We start from the raw sequence: 21,201 nt of genomic DNA on the forward strand, positions 1-21,201 counted from the left end.
AACTTCTTTAGAATGAAAAAAAATTCACAAATTACAGAAGATATTCTAGTGTCTGCTCAAGCTGTGTAGTATCTTCAATCTTAGTGTTTAGAAAACACAGCCCAAGTATTTCCCTTTCACCCATCAAAACTAACTGCAGAACTAAACTGTGGCGTTATGAGAGAAGCAATGAGATAGTGAATGTTAAATTGCACATGAATTGAGGGTAATCATGTTCAATGGTTGGGATTAATTCGGTCCTGTTATGATGAAGTGATAGTATCCATGAACCAGACTTGGTTCAAGTCCCACCTCCTCCAGAGATGTATCGTAACTGCTCTGAATATGTTGGTTAGGAAATCAGATTAAATATAAACAGAAACAAAAGAAGGTTCTAGGACAGAGCTGTTGCACCACAGAGGTAGTGCTATTACCTCTGAGTCAGGAGGCCTGGGTTCAAGTTCCACCGGCTCCAGAGGTATGTCATAATATCCCTGAACAGGCTGATTAGAAAAACAGCCATAAATAGAAGTGCTCCACAGCCAAAGTTTAACTTTAAATTTTGTAAATTATTTTGAGGATCTAAATATTATTATGGTGCTCATTTGATCAATTAGTTAATTTAGTTAATATGATTTAAATATTATTCAAAAAATTATAACTAGTAGCAAAATTAGTCATATGGCACAGTGGTAGTGTCCCTACCATTGGGCCAGAAGGTCTGGACCCTGGAAGTGTGCATGTCATTACATGACTGCACCAGATTAATGAACTCAACAGGAGCAAAACAACAAAAGTCACTTGTGGTTCAGTGGAAATATTCTTACCTCTGGGCTATAAGGTCTGGATTCAAATCCCATCAGTCATAACTTGTCAATTCAGAATATTTAAAGAGAAGCATATCAACAGGGGCAGGTATGGGTGTTTGGGGGTGGCTCCCATTGAACATACCCATTCTCCTTGTTTGTATGGGGTTTCCTCTGCATGCTCCACTTTCTGCACACAGGCTAGGTGAATTAGTCATACGATACACAGGGTTACAAGGATGGGGTGGGTCTCGGTGGGATGCTCTCTGCAGGGTGAGTATGGACTCAATGGGCTGAATGGCCTGTTCCTACACTATAGAGATTCTACGTTACTGTTGATTGAAGGTGCATGTTGTGCAGTATTTTTTTAAAATAAAAAAAATTACCTCCCACAGTCCAAAAATGTGCGGGTTAGGTGAATTGGCTATGCTAAATTGCCTGTAGTGTTAGGTGAATGGGGTAAATGTAAGGGAATGGGTCTGGGTGGGTTGCGCTTCGGTGGGTCGGTGTGGACCTGTTGGGCCGAAGGGCCTGTTTCCACATTGTCAGTAAGTTAAGTGTTAGGATCCAGCTTTGGAGGCTGTGAGGAATCCAAACCATCTATGCAGCAGACTTAGAGAAACTAATCAGCAGTGATCCAGAAACCCATCCTTCACCATATAGCTTCTTGAATGCTAACAATACAATGATTATCTGAACAGATGTGCTCACTTTATGGAGGAGGAGGAGGATAGCTAACAAAGGTGACTCGCTCACCTCCAACAATAAAGAGGAGGGACAAGAGTATTTAGTGACTCCAACAAGTTAGAATTCTGTTGATGATTAAGTTAACTTTTTGTTTCTGTCATCCAAAGTTATATCTTTGGGGATACCAGGGATCAGCCATTACTGACAGCCTTGAGGGGTTCTTTGGTAAAAAAATAACATAGCTCACCTGAAAAACTGAAAAACAGTTGGCAGAATGCTGAGAAGCGGTTTCTGTGCAGCCACTGCTGTGCCTCCTGGCTTGTGGCTGTGGGCAACAGGTACTATATTGTCAAAAAAAAAGGACACCTTCAATTGAAACCTATAACAATGGACATTTATATAACTTAACATAATAAATATCCAAAGGTGCTTCACAAGAATATTACAAAGCAAAATACGAGACAAGCCCCATAAGAGGTAATGGATTAGAATACGACAGCGTGGATAAAGACATGGGTTTTAAAGACAGTCTTATAAGGAGGAAAGTGAAGCTGTGAAAGGGAGTGTTGTACAGAGGGAATCCTAGAGCTTAGTGAGAAAGTGAGGACTGCAGATCAGAGCTGGAAAAGCATAGCCAGCCAGGCAGCATCTGAGGAGCGGGAGAGTCAATGCTTCGAGCATGTGTTTTACCAGTACCACACTTCAGAGGCTAGGGCCCAGGCAACTGAAGGTTGGGTAATTAAAATATGAGACACTCAAAATGCCAGAAGCAGAGGAATGCAGATATCTCTGTGTATTGTGGGACTGGAGATGGTTACAAAGGTAAGAAGTAACAAGGTCACTGAGGGATCTGAAAATGAGGATGAGAATATTCAAATCAAGGCATTGCTAGACTGGGATTGAGCATGGGTTCAGCAAGGACAGGTCAGATAAGCAAAAGGGAGTTGGTGCGGGCCAGAACACAGGCAGCATTGACTTGAATATCCTCACATTTATAGAAGGTAGGAAAAGGGAAACAAGCAGCACACCAGAGAGTCCTTAAAAAAGTAAAGGAACACAGTTACATGATCCCACAAATACTTACATCAATGCTCAGAGACAGTGGCTCCTCTGGGCTTGTTGTTGTCCAATTTCTAAAGTTACATAACCATAAAAATAAGTTTAAGACTGATGCAGCTACAGCCACACATAGCTATCAAAACAATTAAAGCAAATTCATCTACAGAATTCAAATGTTCCAAAATTACAACTCAAGACCTCAAAAACAACAACTCAAAGATAAGCATTCTATAGACATTTACTACATTATTGATTTAATCATTTCCCCATCATTGTTTCATTAGAACATTAACATTCAGTGATAGACAAATCAATATCAAAGCAGAACTGCTCCCTCAATGATTTGTTGTAGTACTCAAATATGGTCCCCTCAACCAGGTTAATCTTCAGTATTTTCTAAAATAGCACTGGACACAACATAAGTGGATGTTTCTTTGGGGTGGGGTGCGAGGAGATCAGCCTGTGATTCTGATCCTCATCTACTGTCTCTGCTGTGAAGTAACATAGTGCAGATATAGGGTAATCTGATACAGATCAAGGTGGTGCCCTTGAATAAATTAGCAAGACTCACATTTTGGATGTGCATGTTCAATGCAGTAATGGTCAGGGAAGCGGATGACGTTTCTGAAGAAAACCACCTTCAGGTTGGGTGGGGATGGAGTAGGGGAGAGAATTCACAACAAAAAAGGAATTACTGTTGTCGTGCAGATCCAGCTTTGGAGGCTGTAAGGAATCCAAACTATCCATGCAGCAGACTTAAAGAAAATAATCATTAATGATCAGAAACGGCCAGTTCGGCTGAGGGCAAGGGTTATAATTAGATCTTCGTATTTAAATCTATCTAGTAAATTGCAGCTACATTAGTCTAAGTGATATCTATGGGCTGATCTGACACCTAGGAGACTCCCTAGCAGTGTTGTTTGCAAAGGTAGAAGGAGGAGGAGGAGTTTACACAACCTGACATTATCATACAATGAGAAAGTAGAACGGTGGTTTAGTGGTTAGCACTGCTGCCTCATAGCTCCAGGATCTGCGGTTCAATTCCTGCATTGGGTGACTGTGTGCAGTTTGTGCATTCTCCTTATGTCTGTGTCGGCTTTCCCCGGGTGTTCTGGTTTCCTCCCACAGTCCAAAGATGTGCAGGATAGGTGGATTGGCCATGGGAAATGTAGGGTTACAGGGTAGGGGTTGGGATGCTTTATGGAGGATTGGTGTGGACTTGACCTGCTTCCACACCATAGGGATTCTATGATTCCAGATAGGGCAGATGGAAATGCAAAATAGGACCTCAATTCAGGTTACAGTTGCAAAGGCAAAGATTAAACCAATCTTGAGGATCTCAGACTTGTATAATGATTTGCCTAAACCTTTATCCCTGTAGCTGTACACAGCAACTCATTCACTGGAGCCAGATTATTGGAATAATTGATTGCTTAAACAAACAAAGACTGATTTTCAATTATGGCACTCCAAAATTTTAATTGCTCAATGACCAAGTGACAAAGGGGATTGTGGTAGAGAATGTGGTACATACCCTTCACTGACACTAAAGCTGACAGGCAAGCTGTGGTAACCTATGGAGGGAGTGCTACTAACGTATGAGGCATCAGGCCATGGAGAGCACTGCAAAGAAGAATGATGAGCATAGTTCAGTTGGCATCTCTTAAAATCCAGCAATGCATGAATAAGCTCTCATCACATAAAAGACAACAGTTTTTCCTCTGATGGGTCATGCGTAGAAACTGATCGTTGAACCTGCAACAGCTTTAGTATTTTTGTGTACTAAACAAAGCCAGAAGACTTAGATCTGTAGAGAAGCTAAGAAATGCTTCGACACACAAAGTAGGAGGACAACTTGACAAATATATAAAACAAACATGTATCATAAGGGATCCCAGGCTTTACATTGAGAGTCAGAATACAAAACTAGAGAAAGCACACGGAGTGTGAAAAATTATTGCTTCAGCTGAAGTTAAGGATATCATATTGTTTTAGATGCTGTATCTCAGAAAAGATATTAAGGCTTGGATTGATAAGTGGCAAGCCATATTCACATTACCCAAGTGCCAAGCAAAGGCCAGCTCCAAGTAGATGGAATGGAATTACTTCCCCCCCCCCCACCCATTAGTGAGATGACAATTGCTGACTGTCTCACCATCAATAGCTTGGAGGTTACCATTGACCAGAAACATAACCAGATCAAGATTGAAAGCTGTCCAGATATTGCTAACATCAGACACTGGAACCTTCACCAACTGAGATGACTGCAAACCATCAGCAAATCGTGACCACTTCTGACTTTATGTTGGACAGAAGGTCACGGAAGATGGTCGAGTCCAGGATACTACCCTGAGGAACTCCTGCAGAAATGTTCTGAGGCCGAGATGATCAGCCTCCATCAAACACTGGAGTCATACCTGACACAAAGGAAGATGACAATCAGTGGAAAATTTCCTTCTGACTGAATTGAATTTTGCCAGGGCCACTTGATATCACACTCAGTTAAATGTTGCCTCACTGTCAGCGGCAGTCAATCTGATTTCATTTTGACATGGTTAATAAAGAGCAGATTATTTATATGGTCAGTAACGTAAAATCTAGCGGGCTTAAATTTAATGTAACAAGATCATAAGAAACAGCAAGATTAGAACATGGAGGTGTCCATTCTACTTGATAAGGTCATGACTGGTCTGACTGCAGCGCACTTTATCACCAAAATCCTTCCACTTCCTTGTTGGTCAAACATCCGTCTAGCTCAGCCATGAATACTCTCAATGACCCCGAGCTCCCCTGCTTTCTGTGGAAAGAATTTCACAGACTGACAATCCTTTGAGAAAAATGTCCTGTTTAATCCACTAGGAGTTCCTCTACCTTTAAAACATGCCCCTAGATTTCCTTGCCTCTCTACATCCAACTCTGCCAAGCCTCATCAGAATCCTATCTGTTGCAATAGATCGCCTTTTGCTCTTCTGGCATGATGGCTCAGTGTGGTTGGCACTGTTGCCTCACAGCACCAGGGACCTGGGTTCGATTCCAGCCTCACGCGACTGTCTGTGTGGAGTATGCACATTTCCCCCAGGAAATGGGTCTAGGTGGGTTATTCTTCGGAGGGTCGGTGTGGACTTGTTGGGCCAAATGGCCTGTTTCCACACTAGGGATTCTCATATAAACTCCATAACTATAGGCTCAACCTGATCAAGCTTTCCTCCCATGACAACTCCTGATCTCTGGAATCAGCTAGTGAAACTTCTGTGAATTGCCTCCAAAATAAGTACATCCCTCAGGTAAGAAGTCTGAAATGGTACATTGTATTCTAGCTGTGGGCTCCCCGGCACCCAGTATTGTTGAAACTAGATTTCTCTACTTTTACACTCTATTCCTCATTCCAATAAAAGGTAACACTCCAATTGCCTTCCTATCTACTTGTTTTGTCTGCAAATTAATTCATATACAATGACACTCAGATCCCACTGCACTGGAGCAGTCTGCAATCTCATTTCATTTAATTAATATTTCTTTCTCCTCTTCCTGCCAAAGCAGACACATCCATAGCCACATTATTGTCCATCTGCAAAATGTTTACCTAATCACTTACCATACTCTTTTGCACACTCCTTGCATCCCCTTTGCAACTTTCTGTCTTACCCAGTGTTGTATCTTCAGCAAGTTTGGCTTCAACGCAGTCAATTCCTTTATCCAACTGTAAGTTGTTGAGGCCCAAAGTTATTGATCCCTGTGACACTACTAGTTTGAAGACCAAATTTTCCCATTTTTTTGAGGTAAGCTTTTAAACAGGCTCTCCCTCATGGCCCACATCAACCAGATCACTAATTATGCAACCGGCCACAGGACTAGCAGTAGTCTCTTGGATAAGCACAAAGTGAGTGAGCACTTAAGATTGCAAATGCATGAAATGCGTCCATCTCTCTGCACGCAAAGTGATCTGACAAGTCATGCATCACTGAACTCCCAAGGGCTGAAGTGGTATGAGAGCTGATCGGAGAGGAAGCACAATCTGTGAGGCTGGTACAAAAACAGAAATTGCTGAAGAAACTCAGCAGGTCTGTAAGCATGGTTTGGGTTCCCATGACATTTATTCTGATCTGAACTCGACCCAAAACGGACTCTGTCTTCTCTCCAGAGATGCTGCCAGACCTCCTGAGGTTTTCCAGCAATTTTTGCTTTTGTCTCAGAATGGCAGATGTTGAAAATCTATGTGTTTTCTTCTATGAGGCAGGTGGTTTGGTGATGTCCAGTCACGTGGCTGGAAGCTTGAAGAGGACCATGGAGCATGTAGAGATATTGTAATGCACTTTCAGAGGGTTGCCTCAACACAACAGTCAGAGTGTGGTGCTGGAAAAGCACAGCAGGCCAGGCAGCATCCAGGAGCAGGAGATTCAACGTTTCAGGCATAAGCCTTTCATCAGGAATGAAGCTTATGGGCCAAGGGGCTGAGAGATAAGGAGAGGTAGATGCTACCTGAGCGGCTGTGCTTTCCCAGCACCACACTCTTCAACTCGATCTCCAGCATCTGCAGTTTTTACTTTCTCCCAGTTGATTATAACCCGACTGCGAAGCCTCTTCTAAGGATGCCTACCTTGAAGCTCTCCTCCTCTCTCTACAAGGAATCTCAGTGAGTCTCTCTCTCTCTCTCTCTCACTGCACCCCCCAGGTCATTTCCTCTGCCCTGAAGCTCTTCAAACACGTCCTGAAGCAGACTCACTACCACAGCCACACCTCATCTCATCTTTTACGAAATTAATAGGAATTAAATTAATGAAATGCGAAACAGAAGTAGAAGCAGTAATTTTAAGAGAAATCAGAAAAGTGTAATAAAATTTCAAAGAGTATGAAATTAAGTGAATTATCTTTCAAAGGTCTGCTTTAGATATAATAAGTATCTTTTGAATTGCAAATGTGATTCTAGTCATAGTCAAGTTTTCAACTTTTTTTTCAGCTCACCACAGATAAAGGAAGACTCAGTATCGAGATATCAGTATCGAGATATCAGTATCGAGGTATCAGTATCGAGGTATCAGTATCGAGGTATCAGTATCGAGGTATCAGTATCGAGGTATCAGTATCGAGGTATCAGTATCGAGATACAGGATATTTTGTAGTGTTTGTAACAAGATCAGTCAGGTGGACCTCGTGGAATATGATTGGGACTGTTAACCTGGTCCAATCAGGGAGCCCTAGTGACAGATATAAGCAGGAATGTCAGAGGTTCTGCTCACTCAGAGCTGGATCAGTGTCACAGACTTCCCACGTGTAAATAACGGGTGACTTAGTGACAAGATACCAGCCTCTGTGGAGTTATTTCATACATCACTTGAAGTTTAGAACATTTTTCTTGGAATGTGGGGATCTGTTTTCAACAACTGCCTAACAAATGCACCTCAGGACAAAGGGAAGCTTCCAGAAGCATTTCAGTGTAATCATTTTTTCCTCCCTCAGTTCAGAGAGAAAAAAATACTTCACATAGAAACAAAATGATATCATTGATTTATGAAATAGTAACACAGAGGTACAGGTTCAGGAAAAGATCAGATATATTCATGGAGAGAAATGAATCAGAGGATGGAAGAAACAACTTTGTAGTGAAACGGACACCAAAAGCTCAACAGAATGCATTCCTATAACATTGCAATGCAAACTCCAAACTCAAGTGCAGCATCTGTCCTGGTGACAGCACAGGACCCCTCATCATGCAATGTCGTTGTAAGTGGACGCAAATGCACGGACATAACATTGATCCAAAACAAGCTAGATTCCCATTTACATAATTGCTTTATGCTGTCTTTGAAACAAGCCATGACATTTTACACAAATTATCTTCAAGAAACTGCTTTTGGAGGTAAATTGTGCACGTTAATATCCAATAAAACAGCAGTGAAGTGAATAATTAGTTAATTTTATTTTGTTGGTGACAAGTTGTCAAGCTGTGTGGACTAGGTCATTGTGCGTCTTTCTTCAAATAGTAACAGAGGAGCTTCCAACCATTCATCTGAAGAGGCAGACTCAGTTTAACATTTTGCCTGGAGGATGGTAAGACTCGTTCAGCACTGCACTGCACGAGAGCACAAGTAGGGTTCACTTGCTCATTTCCATGCTAGCCCTGATTCTTCACCCACTCAACCATCATGAAGGAAAGACTGAGAGCTGCCCAGGGCCTGAAGCCCAAAACCTCTGGTGTGGAATTCAAAGAGACAACTGAGCCAAGCTGATACTCAAATCAGTTCATTTGATTCTTTTCTTGCACCAGAAAGCACCTCCAAGTAATGACATGATTTTGAATAAATTTCACTTCTATGTGTAAAAATACATGAAACAAGTAAAAAGAAATTGCCTGAATCCAAAAGCAAATTTTGATCTCGAACATATTAGGGAGGTGAAGCATTAAAATGAAATATTTGAATTGAAAACATTTTATTCACTTGATTAAAGCATTTCAATAAACAAGCGTAAATCCGGCCTCTGCTGGTAGGATCTGTCAAAACCAAATGCTGTGGATGCTGGAAATGAAAGTAAAATGTTAGATGCACTCAGCACTTTGGCAAGTATCTGTGGAGAGAAAATATTAAGAATTAATATTTCAGATCAATTCTTTTACATTAGAGCAAAAGGTCATCAACCTGAAAAATAAGCTCATTTTCTCTCTCCACAGATCCTTCCTGTGCCACTGAATAAACTTCACTTTCTACTGAAGAAATGTATTACAAACCAAAACTTAGAACTTCAAGCTACCAGTGTATGCTGTGGTGTCTATAGCATTAAGTATTTCTGTTTAAAGACCGTGAATATAATATGTATGTTCCACTTCCAGTTTGGCAAAAATACATTTCAAGAGACAGGAACCAACATCAAATTATCATTAGATTATATCCTACAGATCCAGACTAGTTCTATCAAGTTAATTGGAAACCTGGCTGCCTTAGTATTGATTAGCAACAAATAAAGTAGCACTATGACTTCAAGAAATGAAGGTGTTGCAATTCAGCTCTGCAAGTCTTAACAGTGCTATTAATCTGATTTTTAATACATAATGTTTCAGCTGATCATTTGATGTTGATGGAATGGTTTTTCACACAGCAGTGCTCTTGCTCATAGAAATCTGTGTCAGGAAAACTTTCTACACTGAAATCCAATGCACAAATTCGAGAAAAATATCAATTTTTATCAGTATTAAAAACAGATAAAACAAAGTATATCAGTAATCATCGTATTGTGTCAACAGTGGCTTACAGAAGGCTAGATGATTGGGTTGGCACATTTGGTGGAATCTTAATTTACATTTGTTCTTGTCTCAGTGTAAGAACTTGCGGAATTTAACTCCTACCTCAGTGAGAATTGTTGTGTCGTATGAATGTTGGTACTTTTCTCTTTCTTTCGGTGTTCGTTTTTCTATCTTTTCCCGGTCGGTTTTCTGTTTTCGATCTGCTCCCTTTGGCTTAAAGACACGCACCATTATAAACGCATTCGAGAGTTACAGGAATCCAGGAAAGAGTCAACACACCTACAACACTGTGAATAGTTTTACACTCTTTACCTAAGAAAACATGTACAGGCATTGGAGGCATTCAGAGAAGGTTTACAACGCTGATACCAGGTATGGAGGGACTGTCTCACAAGGAGAGGTTGGGTAAGTTGGCCTGTACTTATTGGTAAATGGAAGAACAAGAGACAGCCTTAATGAAAGACACAAGATTCTTATAGGACTTGACAGGGTGGATGTGGAATGGTTGTTTCCCCTTTTGGGAGAGACTAGGGCCATAGAGCATAATCTCAAGGAAGGGCTGGTCAATTTAAGGCAAAAATGAGGAGACATTTCTGAGTGAATCGTTGGAATTCTTCAACACTAGATGCTGGGTCATAAGCAGTAATCCCTCTGATTTTATTCAGGTCTGTGCATGACAATGGCTTCCAGGAGCACAAACCAAGTATTGGCACATCAATCAGTGTGCGCAGATCTTCAGTTTAAAGGGAACATTGGTCATTAAGTATGTTCAAGGCTGAGATTGGCAGATTTTTAATCTGTAACAGAATCGCGGATTTTGGGGAAAAGGCAGGCAAGTAGAGTTGAGGATTATCAGATCAGCCATGATCTCCTCGAATGGCAAAGCAAATCTGATGGGCCAAGTAGCCTGCTTCTCCTCCCATCTCCTTTGGCTTTATACCAAGCAAAGGTGAAAGCAAACATAAGCTCTCCATTCAGCTGAATAGTGAGTAAAAGAAAAGCTGCGCAACCATTTCAGTAATATTCCAAAAACAATGTTTTGGAAAATGTATTCAAGGTTCAATTAATATATCTCCTGTACAAATGGGGGAAGAAGCGAATACGGTGAGGTTCGGAAGACCTAAGAAGTTGCAACAGATTGACTGAATGACCAAGATCTCCTGATCTTTAAAAAAAAAACACCATAGGGCATGTTCAAGATTTGGAAGCAATTATTTCCAACAGATCTTATTGGACTGATAGCTCTTGTTCTGAAATTCCTGGCATAATTCACCAGCAATATTGCCCTGGTGAGGAATCATCCACAGATGGCCAAAAGACAACTAAAGCCTGGGTGCAGTTCATGTTGCAGCAGAAACAGAGCTGGGACCTGCCTGCTCGTTCTGGCCCTGAGAGGGGAAGCAGGGGGCAAGCAGCCACTATAATAGAAAGAAAGTCTATCAGGAGATGGGCTCAGGATGGGCAATGATGTGAGGACATGCCTTAGGCGGGGCACATCGACCATGCTGTACTAAGGCAGACCAGCGTTAACACGATTCCCTACAGCATGCAAAACAAAAGGAGCAAGATGGACATGAAGAATGGAGTCTGCTTTCAGTTGATCATCAAACAGTTCTGACAATCAACTTCAATTTACCTTGACACACAGTAAGCAATCTAACCCATACCTTGAACACTTTGACCTGGCAACTTGCAGAATGCAAGTGTTCTGTATAGTCCCCATTCTCGTTTTGTTTAAACGTGTCAATCTGGATGCGGAATGGAACGCCTTTCTCTCCACCATGCTTCCTGGGAGTGAACTCTGTACTGATACAGTGGACCTGAAATAAATGTTTGTCACATTTTGCAAATGTTGCCAATGACTAATGCAAAACCAGAAACATGACACGCTGGATGCCCTATTCAGATCTGGGGCCCTAATTTCAGTCTCTGATACACCGGCTGGACTCAGAGACAAGTGATGGGCAAGGAACTGAAACTTGTGGCCAACACGCAGTGTTAACTACTTCAAAGAGGACATGCCAATGGACTGAAACTTGTTTAAATTTCATCAAGTGTTGTGAGTGATACCAGCTCAGCCAGCTTTTAATGCCAACCACTCATAGGCCCTGAGATGGCTTGAGTGAGGTCCCTTCTTGAACCTCAGCAGTTCACCTGGTGTCAATATATCCATAGTGTTGTTAGTTAAGGAAATCCAGATTTTTGAGTGGCAGTGAAGGAATAGCAACATATTTCCTAATCTAGATAGTGGCTAGTCTGCACGGGATTTTGAAGGTGGGCAGCATCCTATCTACCTCTTGCTCTTTACCCTCTAAAGGTTGTGGAGTTGGAAAATACTGCTGTTGAAGCATTGAGCTACCACTATGTGACAGTGATGGAGGAAGCAAACATTTGTGGATGTGGTGTCGCTTTGCCCTGAATGGTGCTATGCTCCTTGAGTATTGTTAGAGCTGCACCCGTCCAGACAAGCAAAGAATACTCCATCACACTCCTGACTTCGGCTTTGCCGACAGTGAACAGGTTTTGGAGAGTCAGGTGGTGTGTTACTCACTGCAGGATTCCTCATTTCTGACCAGCTCTTGTAGCCACAGTATTTGGTTTCTGATATAAGTTTCTGGTCAATGGTAATCCCCAGAATAACAATGGTGGAGGATTCAGCAATGATGGTGCTACTGAATGTCAAAGGCAGATGGATATACCATGTTTGCTGGAGATAGTTACCAGAGTGCTTGTGTTTGAGTTTGGGCTGCATTTATTGTTGTCATATGTACTGAGGTATAGTGAAAAATGTTGTTTTGCATGCTTTATATGCAGATTGTCAATTATTAACAAATACCCTACAGACTCCCAGGTCTTGCAGCATGAGGAGCTGTGAATGAAAGTATTGGTTTTAAACAGTGAAAGTGTCAGTTGTGTTCACAGCCTAACTGAGTGGGTCTCTGAATTCAGAACTGCATCAAAGACTCAGGTATTGAATTAATAAACCCAAAGCTAGACGAAAGGTTACAGCACCTCCTGTTACTCTATTCTACATTGTGTTAAAAATTGCAGCATGCTATTGTAGTAGAGGTGGTCATTTTACCTGAACAAATACAGAAGTCCTTTTGGCAGGGTGCCAAAGAAACTCAATGGAGTTTAGTTGTGTCGGATTTGCTCGAGGATCCACAACACCAACTGACAGAGGTATGTCTGTGAAAAGTTACATTATATTTGAAGGTTACTTTCACAACAGGAGCACACAGCACTGTCACCTTTACCAAAGTAGGATAGCTTGCACAATGAATGTTTCTGCAGGGACACACCGTGTCAAGACCTCAATCTCAAGTCAACAATAAAAAATTCCGAGCAAACTGTAACTGTTAATTAGCATGCTGTTAAACAGCTGTCTTTTACATATAAATATTCAAAACCATGTCTGCATAGGCCCAGTAATAACCAAATCCTAGTGTTTTGTTATCTTGGTGTTCTTGGTAATCTATTCAATTCAATATAGGTTGAGTTCAGTAAACTAGCAGTAACAACTACCCTACACACTTCCCTCCCTGCAGCATTGCACTGGTTTCCCCAGGTTTAGTCAGCTATTTAGTTTTCAGCCAAAGGAACACAAAGATTTGCTGACCCATGTCTAGAATCCGGTCTCCTGGGCGACTCCATTTCCAGCCCTCCAGCTGCTGGTGCTCCATATACTGCAAGCGGCGATCATGGAAAACCACACGGACAATGCTCTGCAAAACAATAGGCAATTCACTGATTGTTAACACTACGGGAATTCTGCAAAAGCATTCCATACTCAGGCAGCAAAATGGGGAACATGGATTATCATCCAGTTATATGGAAGTAACAGTGTCCAGTTGGTTATCACTGACCCACATGGTAAACCAAACCAGACACAGAAAGACTGTTTCTACAAGGGTAGGTCAGAGGCTAAGTAAGTAACTCCCCTCCCATCTTCCCAAAGCCTGGGGGCGGCACGGTGGCTCAGTGGTTAGCACTGCTGCCTCACAGCACCAGAGACCAAGGTTTGATTCCTACCTCAGACAACTGTCTGTGTGGAGTTTGCAAGTTTTTCCCGTGTCTGTGCAGGTTTCCTCCGGGTGTTCTGGTTTCCTCCCGCAGTCCAAAGATATGCAATTCTGGTGAATTGGCCATGCTAAACTGCCTATTGTGTTAGGTTCATTAGTCAGGGGTAAATGTTGGGGAATGTGTCTGGTTGAATTACTTTTTCAGAGGGTTGGTGTGAACTTGTTGGGCTGAAGGGCCTGTTTCCATACTGAAGGGAATCTAGTCTAATCGTAGTCTGCCCTCCATCTACAAGCTCAACTCAGGAATGTGATGGAATACTCCCCAGTTCCTTGGGTGGGTACAGTCCCGACCTGACAACACTCAAGAAGGTTAACACTGTCCCGGGGAACAAGGGGTGGAAAGGGGGACAGGTGGTCTTGAGGATGAAGAGACCATGGAGGTGAGGGAGCATTCAGCTGAAGGCACTTACTCTAAAACAGGTGAGCTCAAGGTGGGAAGTAACCCTAAGGGCTTCAAGGTCCAAGGGAGAATGGGTTGCATACTCCACTTCAATGGGTTATGGGCAGGTGTCAGGACAGTAGAAATAGTGCAGCTCCCCTGAGGGGAGGGAGTCTGGAATGTTGTGTCCTATATTCACTGTCTATACATCCTTTACATTGATGAAGGGCTTTTGCCCGAATCATCAATTTTACCTCTCCTCGGACGCTTCCTGACCAGCTGTGCTTTTCCAGCACCACACTCTTGGCTCATCCTCTACAATAGTCTATATTTCTCAATCCCCTCACGTCTTTTACTAGATCTCTCAATTTGTGGAAAGCATACTGTTTATTAAGTTGTGGATAAAGACACGGTGGGATTTAGAAGTGACGTTCTCTGTACATTTCCTATCCCTTGGACAATGCTGTATCTCCACCAGGGACAGGAGGAGCCAACCTGCTTTCAGATCTCTGATAAGGAGGGCATACTTTCACTGTCTCTTGTCAAAACAACAACAGAATCTGCCTTTTCTAGACAAGGAATGTTTTTTTTAAATCTTCCAAGCACTTACCTTTATATACTTGTCAACTACTTCCTGGCAATCTCCAGGTTTTCTGTTGTCAAACATACGAATTTCGTAAGACTGACCTATTTAAAAAAAACTAAATGTTGGTACATTCTACACCAAAATTGGAAACGACTTAATTCAAATTACACAATAATTCAATGTTTTTTTAAGCAGTACATTTCCCACCTTCCTGTGTTACTCAGTATTAAATGCCAGCTAATTCAATATTATTGAGTGCAAATAAAGAGTTATCTATTTTACTCAAATGCAACCAGAACTTTAACAAGTAAAGCACCATCCAGATCATTCCAGAACGAATGTGGGTTAAATGTGACTGTGTCAGAATAGATTCTACACTCCAACAATGCTGTCAGTTCAGAAGTGGACAAGTATTTTTAATCACTGGACTATTACTCCAGAGAGAGAAAAAAAACATAGAACCGTGAACAATGTTTCTTTTAACTCCTCCCACTTTCTTCCGGTCAGAGGGGTGGCTGTGGGTACCTGCAAGGGCCTCAGTTATGCCTGTCTCTTTCTTCCAGTCCTATTCCAGCCCCCAGCCACAACTCCCTCTCCAGTATCTTGATAACATCATCTATGCTGCTGCCTTCTCTTGTCCAGAATTGGAAAAGCTTATCTATTTAGCTTCCAATTTCTACTCCGCTCTCAGCTTCAGCTGATCCAACGCTGACTCCTCCTTTGCCTTCCTTGATATCTGTTTCCAAGGATAGGCTGGCCACCTGCACTCCCCTCAGACCATCCAACCTCCATATTTACCTCAACTATACATCCTCACTCCCTGCTTGTTGTAAAAGCTCCATTCCATTCTCCCAGGTCCTCCATCACATCTGTTCTGATAATTCCAACTTCGACAAGGGAGCCTCGAAAATGACCACCTTCTGCCTCAACCGAGAATTCCCCAGCACTGTAGTTGACAAGAACCTCAGCCATGTTCAACCCATCACCTGCACTCCGGCCCTCAGCCCCTCTCTTTCCTCCCACACCAATGATAGGATCCTCACCACCATCCCACCAGCATCCACATCCAAAGGATCATTAGCTGCCATTTCCATCAGCTCTGGTGGGATACCACCACTGGATACATTTTCCCCCTCCCCTCCCTTGTCAGTGTTCCGCAAGGACTGTTCCCTCCAGGATGTCCCACACCCAACAAAACCCCCAATCCTCCCACAACTGTAAAAGGCATGCAGTTACTTCTTCTGTCCTCACTAAACAAGGGCCCAAACACACCAGCCAGATGAAGTAACACGTTTCACTCAATTTAATAGGAGAAAGCGAGGACTGCAGATGCTGAAGATCAGAGCTTAAAAATGTGTTGCTGGAAAAGCTCAGCAGGTCAGGCAGCATCAAAGGAACAGGAGAATCGACGTTTCGGCATAAGCCCTTCTTCAGGAATAAGGACGGTGTGCCAAGCAGGCAAAGATAAAAGGTAGGGAGGAGGGACTTGGGGGAGGGGTGTTGGGAATACGATAGGTGGAAGGAGGTTAAGGTGGGAGGAGGTATAATCTAGGAGCTGTGGTGCTCCCACGAGGAGGTTGAACAGTTCATCCACTTGACTAACACCTTCCACCCGACCTCAAATTCACCTGGACTGTCTCAGACTCCTCCCTCCCCTTCCTAGACCTTTCCATTTCTATCTCGGATGACCGACTCAACACAGGCGTTTACTATAAACCGAGTGACTCCTACCGATACTTAGATTACACCTCCTCCCATCCTGCCCCCTGTAAAAACGCCATCCCATAATCCCAATTCCTTCACCTTTGCCGTGTCTGCTCCCAGGAGGACCAGTTCCAATACCGAACAACCCAGATGGCCTCCTTCTTCAAAGACCGCAATTTCCTCTCAGATGTGGTTGACAATGCTCTCCACCGCATCTCCTCCACTTGCCGCTCCTCTGCCCTTGAACCCCACTGGTTCTCACCTACCACCCCACCAACCTCCAGATACATCGTATCATCCTTCGTCATTTCTGCCACCTCCAAACAGACCCCACCACCAAAGATATATTTGCCTCCCCACCTCTATCAGCGTTCCGAAAAGACCACTCCCTCTGCGACTCCCTCGTCAGGTCCACACCCCCCATCAACCCAACCTCCACTCCTGGCACCTTCCCCTGCAACCACAAGAAATGCAAAACTTGCGCCCACACCTCCCCCTTCACTTCCCTCCAAGGCTCCAAGGGATCCTTCCACCTGCACCTCCACACACATCATTTACTGCATCCGCTGCACCCGATGTGGCCTCCTATACATTGGGGAGACAGGCCGCCTACTTGCGGAATGTTTCAGAGAACACTTCTGGGACACCTGCACCAACCAATCCAACCACCCCATGGCTGAACACTTTAACTCCCTCTCCCACTCCGCTTGGCCTCCTCCATGGCAACACGACGCCTGGAGGAAGACCGCCTCATCTTCCGCCTAGGAACCCTCCAACCACAAGGGATGAATGCAGATTTCTCCAGCTTTCTCATTTCCCCTCCCCCCACCTTTTCTCAGTCCCAACCCGCAGACTCAGCACCGCCTTCTTGACCTGCAATCTTCTTCCCGACCTCTCCGCCCCCACCTCCTCTCTGGCCTATCACCCTCACCTTAACCTCCTTCCATCTATCGTATTCCCAACGCCCCTCCCCCAAGTCCCTTTTATCTTAGCCTGCTTGGCACACTCTCCTCATTCCTGAAGAAGAGCTTATGCCCGAAACGTAGATTCTCCTGTTCCTTTGATGCTCTTCACTCAATCTAATGTCTTACATTTGCTGCTCACAATGTGATGTCCTCTACTTTGGGGAAACAAACTGGGTGACTGCTTCAGAAAACATCTACATACCATCTGCAAGAAAGACCCTAGACTCAGATTGCAAGTTTGCTCGCTGAGCTGGAGGTTTGTTTTCAGATGTTTCGTCACCATACTAGGTAACGTCATCAATGTGCCTCCGGTGAAGCACTGGTGGTATGTCCTGCTTTCTGTGTCTTGGGCTGTTAAAGTTCCAAAAATATCATTTCCAAAAAAAACTAGCCACCAGGATACATGAACATCAACTAGCCACAAAACAACATGACCCTCTCTCACTGGTATCCTTACATACAGATGAGGAAGGACACCACTTCAACTGGGACAACACATCTATCCTAAGACAAGCCAAACAGAGACACGGACGAGAATTCCTAGAAGCATGGCATTCCAACTGGAAGTCTATCAGCAAACACATTGACTTGGTCCCGATTTACAACCCCCTGAGAAAAGAACAGGAAATGGCATCACCGTAGGAAATGACATCACTACAAGAAATGACATCACCAACCCAAAGAAACCCAAACATATAAATAGAAAGCAGGAATCATCAGCAGTGCTTTGTCCAGAGGGTCACTGAAGATGTTACCTATTACGGTGACGAAACGTCCGAAGATGAACCTTCCAGCTCAGTGAGCAAACCCACATCCAGGATATCATTTCCTGTCCTTTTTCTCAGAAATTGTTAAATGGGGTCCAAATCAATGTGTTTATTGATGGAGCTCCGGTTTGAAAGCCAGGCCTCTAGGAATGCCTTTGTGTGTCTCTGCCATTCAAACCAGAAATCCATCAATAAACACATCGATTTGGACGCCATTTACCAGCCTCTGAGAAAAAGAACCAGAAATGATATCACCCACCTTAAGAAACAAAGACACACAAATAGAAAGTAGAACAGAACACCAGTTCTTCATCATAAGCTCACTGATAATATTACCTAGCATGATGACGAAATGTCCGAAAACACCCTTCCAGCTCAGCGAGAAAACTTAGAACCTAAGCCTCAACCTGAGCTATTGGCCAGGTGCTGGCAGGTGGACTAGATTGGGTTGGGATGTCTGGTCAGCATGGATGGGTTGGACCGAAGGGTCTGTTTCCATGCTGTACATCTCTAAGACTCTATGACTCTAAATCCTAAACTTCCAGTTGCCTGCCACTTCAACGCACTAGCCTGTTCCACAGTTCAGCACAAGCCAGAAGAACAGCATCTCATTTCCTGCTTGGGAACCCTACTATCTTCTAGGCCCAATATCGTGTTGAATAATTTTAGAGTTTGAGGCACCTTCCCCCACACCAGGTCTTGTTACCACATGGTCTGCTATTACACACAACCTACTGTCAGCCACTCTTAGTCCCCATTAGTAGCTATTTATTCTCCCAGGCTGATCATTTGTCTGTCCAAATGAACATTGAACATTACATCGTAGTACAACCCTTCAGCCCTTGATGTTGAACTGACCAATTTGAAGCCCATCTAACCTACACTATTCCATGATGATCCATAGGTTTAGCCAATGTTCTTCTCTCTCTTTGGGCTCTCACTCTACTTATTGTTTATTCCTTACCACCTTCCCCCACCGCATCCAACGTTTTCCTAGCTACCATCAGTTCTGAGGAAAGGTCACTGGTACTAAACGTTAACTCTAATTTCTCTCCACAGAGACTGCCAGACTTGTTGAGCTTTTCCAGCAATTTAGTTTTTAGTTTCTGATTTCCAGCATCTGCCATTCTTTCATTTTTTTTAAAAGATCTGCAGGTGCTGGAAATCTGAACCAAAAACAGAAATTGCTGGAGAAACTCAGCAGGTCTGGCAGTATCTGTGGAGGGATATCAAAGTTAACATTTCAGGTCCTGTGATCTTTCTTCAGAACTGAAATATGGGGAAGGGGATGGCGTAGTGCTATTATTGCTCGACAATTAATCCAGAGACTCAAGTAATAATCTATGGACCTGAGTTCAAATCCCAATACAGCAGACAGTGGAATTTGAATGCAATAAAAATCTGGAAATAAGAGTCTAATGATGACCATGAATCCATTGTCAATTGTCAGGAAAAACCCATCTAGTTCAGTAATGCCCTTTGGGAAGGAAACTGCTATCCTTACCTAGTCTGGCCTACACGTGACTCCTGACCCACAGCCACGTGGTTGACTCTTAACCATCCTCTCGGAATTGGGGATGAGCAATAAATGTTGGCCTAGCCAGTGACACCTCAGACCCCAAGAATTAAAAAAAAGCCTTTCAAATATTCCAACAGATATACTGTTATCCAAAAGCTCAAGATTGATTCATATGGCCTTCCTGCAGTAACCTGCATGACATTTAACTTTAAATTACTCGCCATTCTCGATATCGGTAGATATTATCACACTGCCTCAATAATTACAGAATAAAGAGACAATTTTAATGCAAGTTACCAGAGTCTTGAAAGTAAAAGGTTCTCTACTACAGCTCAGCAAATTCACTTTCTTTGAATACTCCATATGTAATCACAATGTCATTATGGACACAACTTGGTGCTCTCAGAATTTTGAAAATTAAACTCTTTTAATGATCCCTGTGTGCTATTTCAAACACCCAGTTTTAACCCAGCCAACATCAAAATTCAACATTTGTTGAATTGGACCTGTTTTCAGTAAACCGAATATTATTCCAAAGTCTGTATACATATTAATCTATATAACACTTCAACTATGGCTCATATTGTCCAGGGATGTGTAGGCTAGGTGGATTAGCCATGGGAAATCAGGGTTACAGAAATAGGGGAGGGGTTGCATCTGAGTGGGATACTCTTTGGAGGGTCAGTGTGGATTTGTTGGGCCGAATGGCCTATTTCCACACTGTAGGGATTTTATGATTCTACAAACTGTCAACAGAAAACAGATGACAGATACAATAGCAGCATGCAGTAAAATAGAATTTCATATGGATATTTCATAAATTTAAAAAAATTCTTTTGGGACTATCAAGGATTTACAGCTTCCCAATCCTATTTCACCTACATCTCACTCAATCTATGCTGAAACAGTGCAAATCTTGGCAACATGTTCCAGATGGTGAGAACTAACAAAGAAAAATATTTAATGAATTTGTTGGGAGCACAGGGCTTGGAAGTCATTCATCCTTTGTTCTTAATGGACAAATTACACATCCCCACTACATTCAACATACTCCAGTGAATCCTCTGGAGAAAGCTGGTTAGGAATGGTGTGAAAACAGAGGGGAAACTGATCAGATCCTCTCTCATTCTAAATTTGTGGACAGAACCACAAATCATTGTCATGGTGGAATCAAGTTTAAATTATGAAAAAGATGTATGAAAGAGAGCTCACTTGAAGGGTGAGATTTGGAAAGAATGAAGAGGAGAAGATTAACAAAGGCAACTCTCAACTTGGATACCTTGGTTGAGGTAAGTCAGTGTTTCTTCATGGAGCTTGACAGCAGGAGATGTGGCTGCACAGAGCACGTACTGGAATGGGAGTACTTTAGCATCATTTCCTGGAGACAGATTTGATTCCTCGTGTTTAAAAACTGGAAGTGATAGAACATCG

At 42.8% G+C, this 21,201-nt stretch overlaps 1 protein-coding gene across 3 annotated transcripts in view; it reads right to left on the reverse strand.

The window, feature by feature from the left end:
- tfcp2l1 (transcription factor CP2-like 1) overlaps nucleotides 1-21,201 on the reverse strand; it is a 49,776-nt gene that overhangs the window by 22,159 nt on the left and 6,416 nt on the right. For all 3 annotated transcript variants that reach the window (XM_060827046.1, XM_060827049.1, XM_060827047.1), the window contains exons 2-10: nucleotides 21,050-21,201; nucleotides 14,840-14,916; nucleotides 13,388-13,493; nucleotides 12,851-12,957; nucleotides 11,436-11,588; nucleotides 9,871-9,981; nucleotides 4,066-4,154; nucleotides 2,557-2,605; nucleotides 1,720-1,813 (exon numbers count right to left, since the gene is read on the reverse strand). In XM_060827046.1, the coding sequence (XP_060683029.1) occupies nucleotides 1,720-1,813; nucleotides 2,557-2,605; nucleotides 4,066-4,154; nucleotides 9,871-9,981; nucleotides 11,436-11,588; nucleotides 12,851-12,957; nucleotides 13,388-13,493; nucleotides 14,840-14,916; nucleotides 21,050-21,201 (938 nt within the window). The remainder of the gene's footprint in view (nucleotides 1-1,719; nucleotides 1,814-2,556; nucleotides 2,606-4,065; nucleotides 4,155-9,870; nucleotides 9,982-11,435; nucleotides 11,589-12,850; nucleotides 12,958-13,387; nucleotides 13,494-14,839; nucleotides 14,917-21,049) is intronic.

The sequence above is a fragment of the Hemiscyllium ocellatum genome, chromosome 7, assembly GCF_020745735.1.
Source record: "Hemiscyllium ocellatum isolate sHemOce1 chromosome 7, sHemOce1.pat.X.cur, whole genome shotgun sequence".
In the NCBI taxonomy this organism is placed as follows: domain Eukaryota; kingdom Metazoa; phylum Chordata; class Chondrichthyes; order Orectolobiformes; family Hemiscylliidae; genus Hemiscyllium; species Hemiscyllium ocellatum.